Genomic DNA, 4,406 nt, shown 5'->3' on the forward strand with positions numbered 1-4,406 from the left:
ATTATTTATTCGCAGTTTCTAAGATAAGAAGATACGGAAAAATACGATGGAAACACCAGATAAGTATATATTTTCTATCGATTTACAACTGGAGGGGAGAGGTTTACTTGAGTACTGAATTTATAGAATTTTACAGTTTTATTGAGGCCTTTTGATCGATCACATCATGACTGTTAACTATAATTGAAATAACTGATCTGCGTGCTGTAATTAGAAATTTTAAAGTTCATGTTTTAATCAACAATATTATAAGATATAACATCGTGTTAGAATTTCGATGCTGCTTAAGCTGTGTGCGCTCATTATTTATTTTAAATAATTCGTTAAACAAATTTATGTCTTTTCTGATTATTTTACTGTAAGATAGACGGAAAAGAAAACTACGTTAGAGTGTTATAACACGTTGGTGCTGTCGTGCTGAGACTAATTTGCTCAATGAATAACGGTACAGAATTGGAGAATATAGTGTGTCGTCCTATCAAGTTCGGACTTCGCCTAATCGGCGTATGGCCGGGCACGTCATATGCAATTTTGCGCAGAGTGTTCTGTATATCTTCAATGGCGATGTTTCAGATTTTTCAATATTGGTACGTGATCTTGCGTTTCGGAGAGGAGGATCTCTTATTCCTTATGGATGTATTAAGCGCAACTATGGCTTACAGTCTTTTGCTAATCAAATTGATTATTTTTACATTCAATGCTCGGTAAGCTTTTTGTCACGACACTGAGTCATAAATACGATTCGCAAAATAAATATATTGAATTATATTCTTTAGATTCCAAGTTGTAAGAAAAAAATCTTGAATTTATATCACTTTTGCTATTAATTTGTAACCATTTGACAACATCTCGCGAAATAAAGAAATTTTTGCGTTTTTGCGCACACTCGATCAATATTATATTTCTTTATAGTCTTTCCATTATAGTCTGTTGAACAAAATCATAGCACACACAGTTGTTGACTGGAAAGAGCGCGATGTTTACGACGAATACACAATGACTAGGATGGCGTACATCTCTCGTCGGTTCTCCAACTTTATAATTGCTTTGTACGCGCTTTCTGTGTTCCTTTATGCAACCGGTACTTTGTTGAGGTTTAAAAGTAATAATCAGACTGACACTCGAGAACTTCTCCTTAAAATGGAATTACCTTTTGAGATCAAGAGCACATCAGTGCATATAGCTGTCTTTGTTACACAATATGTTCATCAAACAAGCGCAGCCAGTATGGTGGGCGTGATGAATTCCTTGCTAATAACATTAGTAAGTTTGAATTTTTTTATAATTTGTCGTTGTTTCTGAAAGTCGTAAAAAAGAATAAATGAAAAGAATAATATAACATGTAGAGAAGAGGAACTTTCAAAATTGAACCTATACAAAATATTCTAAAATATATCAAATATATAAATATCTTAATAATAATTTTTTCATTTTATTATATTAAAAAAATTGTGTTACTGAAGCAATGAAAATACGCTTTTACTGGGCTTTCACATTAAATTGAACTGACACTACTGACTAGGTGCATATTGTGACGTTTAGGTTCTTCATGTGTGTGGACAAATTGACATTTTGCGGCAAAAATTGTGTAAAATCACGCAAAAGGACATCAAGCGAGGTATAAACGACAGGATTATGAAAATGTTGATTATTCGGCATCAAAAGATTATTTCTTTTTCCAAGAATATCGAAGACTTTTTCTCAAATTTTGCGCTAATACAATTTGTATCAAATACTATGGTTATATGTTCTCTAGGATTTCTTATTGTAATCGTAAGTACACGTAAAATAATCTAACTTATAACTTTGAAATATATGTTATTTAAAATTTTTAGTCTGTGGGTGTCTCGGATGGAATGCCTATGTTAATAAAGTCCGTGTTTTTTTATATTGTTATAAGCATGGAAGCATTCATATTTTGTTTCCTAGGAGAACATCTCAGTACAAAAGTCAGTATTTCACGTAAAGCGAAGTGGATACAATACATTACTAAGATCATTTATTATATATTTCAGAGCCAAGAGATCGGCGATGCTGTGTATGAATTGCTTTGGTATGAATTGAATCCGAATCAAAATCGAGATATTCTGATTTTGATGATAAGATCGCAGAAACACTTGACGCTCACGATCGGAAAAGTAATGGATCTTTCTCTCAAGCAGTTCGCTAGCGTAAGAAATTAGTAATATAATAGAAATGATTAAGAAAAGCCATATTTATAAAACTATTAATGTATGAATGTTTTGACATCTTAACAATGTTCTTTCGCTTCTATGATGGTTACAATGTAGTAATAAAATGTTTATATCATTTTGCAGATGGTGAAAGCTTCGGCGTCGTACGTGTCGGTGTTGTACGCGATGTATTGAAGCTTCAATACATTGCATGTCGCTTATCATCTTTGCATGCAAAAGGATATAGTACTTTTACTACCATCAGTTTACACGGTTAACAATTTTCCTATTCAAAGAGGAGTTTTATATCAAGTGTGTAGACAAGCGGGGTTACTAAAGCATCGATTTCCCGAGGCATCCGTTCGCGATGGCTTTATTTAGTCTACAGTGCATAAAGGCAGAGCTATAAATACATTGTTGATATTTTAGATCGATATACTTTATCAAATCTGATAATAAAGTGATAATCAAAAAAACGCGTTTATATAAAAACGATAAATTTAATCAATTACTAATATTTTCATATTAAGAATTAAAAATTATTTGAAAGGTACTTAGTACAACTAAATGAAATTATAAGAAATCAAACTTATTTATGTTAAAGGTGCAGTGTAGAAATAATATATATACGATAATAATATATTATTAAAATACTCACTTTGGTTGTAAGAAAAAAATCTCCTGATGAACCGTATTTTTCTTTGTTCGTATCATCGTTCTGTATAAACCGTTATGTTTCTGCTTGCACCGCCGTTGTCCAACTGCTCGAGCCCTCTTGCAAGCCACCTATAGCGCCAAATGTAATCTTTACACTGGCTTCCTATCCCTACGATACGTCTTAGTTTTCCTCCCTCTCGATTCTCCACGTTTTCTTCCCCCCCCCCAGCAGCAAAACATTTCAACCTCTGCAAACAATTCATTGAAGCTGCGCTCCATCTTTTCTTTACCTGTTGAATTTTTAAAGAGAACATATAGTTGCATTATAATCAAAAGTTCGGAAAGAAAGGGACTGCCTCTATTATCCATATTTCTAAAATTACAGTTGCAATTGCTCCATTATTTTTAAAATTATAGTTGCAGTTTTTTCTTTCTTTTTTTGTACGATGCAACAAAAATATTAAACAAGTTTTGATTGGCAAATAGTCGACGACACGGGTCGCGTTCGACTGTCGACCCGTGATCAAGTTTTAGCATAAATAAAGTTATTGTACAACGCGATATTTTGTAACACGATTAATCTGTTGTCCACGAGAAATATGGGGATAGCCACGCTCAGTCGATTGGTCAGATTTGGCCTTCACGTTTACGGTATATGGCCATATGCACCGTCCACTGTGATATTTAGATCGTACTGGATCATAATGCTAAGCATGGCCCAAGTTTTTCAATATCGATACGTAATAATAAACATTCATATGGACGATTTTTCCCAGTATATGGACGGAGTGAGCAGTGCAATGGCGTCTACTTTACTTTATATTAAGCTCGTTATTCTTTGGACCCATCAACGGTAGGGCGTACTTGAGAAGCGTGAAAAAATATGCAAATCGTGTTACATTTCATTATTGGCATTTGCCGAAATTATCGGCAAAAAAATATTAAATAATCAATTTTTAATATTATTCAATCGATTTAATTAGAATTTGAAAATATATACACGAGTGCGTATAATATTACATTGCTTATTCTTTCTGATATTTTAATAAAATATTCGCATCAAATTCGAAATTAATCAAAATCGAATGAAATAGACATTAATACGAATGTGCACTGATCTTCCATAGACTATTTTTCGATGTATTGCAAATGATGTCTACGGACTGGCAAGACTACACTTCAAACAGCTATAGTTTACGTATAATGACAGACACGGCGAATGTTGCACATCGCACCTCGAGATGGATCGTCGGTACGCAAGTGGTCGCTGTATTTTTATATGTTGCCGGTGTGTTCGCCGCTAATGTAAACGATCCTGAAAGATTAGAACCGTACGCGCAAGAGCTTATTCTGAAGATGGAGTTGCCGTTTAATATTAGTACAAATTTTATTTACATGACAGTACAAATTGTTCAAATTTATCATCTGCTTTTAGTCGCCTGTGGCATTACGATTATTAACTCACTTTTTGTCACTCTGGTAAGTTAAATTGCACGATACATTTGCAAAATTGAAAGTGATTAGAAATTTTACATATATATGTATATATATATATATATATATATATATATATAT

The 4,406-nt window shown here is 33.2% G+C and overlaps 2 protein-coding genes across 2 annotated transcripts; both read left to right on the forward strand.

Moving 5' to 3' along the window:
- Window positions 1-630: 630 nt before the first annotated feature.
- LOC105626497 (odorant receptor 13a-like) lies at window positions 631-2,369 on the forward strand. The gene is made up of 6 exons (XM_012207798.1): window positions 631-704; window positions 927-1,263; window positions 1,543-1,773; window positions 1,836-1,949; window positions 2,016-2,171; window positions 2,319-2,369. Exons 1-6 carry the CDS (start codon window positions 631-633, stop codon window positions 2,367-2,369), a joined length of 963 nt encoding a protein of 320 aa, XP_012063188.1.
- Window positions 2,370-3,430: 1,061 nt separating this feature from the next.
- Window positions 3,431-4,310, forward strand: LOC105626656 (the record flags this gene model as incomplete). The annotated part of the gene is made up of 2 exons (XM_012207949.1): window positions 3,431-3,684; window positions 3,959-4,310. Coding segments are annotated over exons 1-2 (606 nt in total), but the record flags the coding sequence as incomplete, so codon positions are not given.
- Between the last annotated feature and the right edge of the window lie 96 nt (window positions 4,311-4,406).

Source organism: Atta cephalotes (assembly GCF_000143395.1).
Source record: "Atta cephalotes unplaced genomic scaffold scaffold00005, whole genome shotgun sequence".
Lineage (NCBI taxonomy): Eukaryota > Metazoa > Arthropoda > Insecta > Hymenoptera > Formicidae > Atta > Atta cephalotes.

Excerpts from the sequence above, each read along its gene's own strand:
- LOC105626497 (XM_012207798.1), top strand. The coding sequence starts at position 631 with ATGGATGTATTAAGCGCAACTATGGCTTACAGTCTTTTGCTAATCAAA. Across the intron at positions 1,264-1,542 it reads ATTCCTTGCTAATAACATTA|GTTCTTCATGTGTGTGGACA; the intron begins GTAAGTTTGAAT and ends TGTGACGTTTAG. Across the intron at positions 1,774-1,835 it reads TAGGATTTCTTATTGTAATC|TCTGTGGGTGTCTCGGATGG; the intron begins GTAAGTACACGT and ends TAAAATTTTTAG.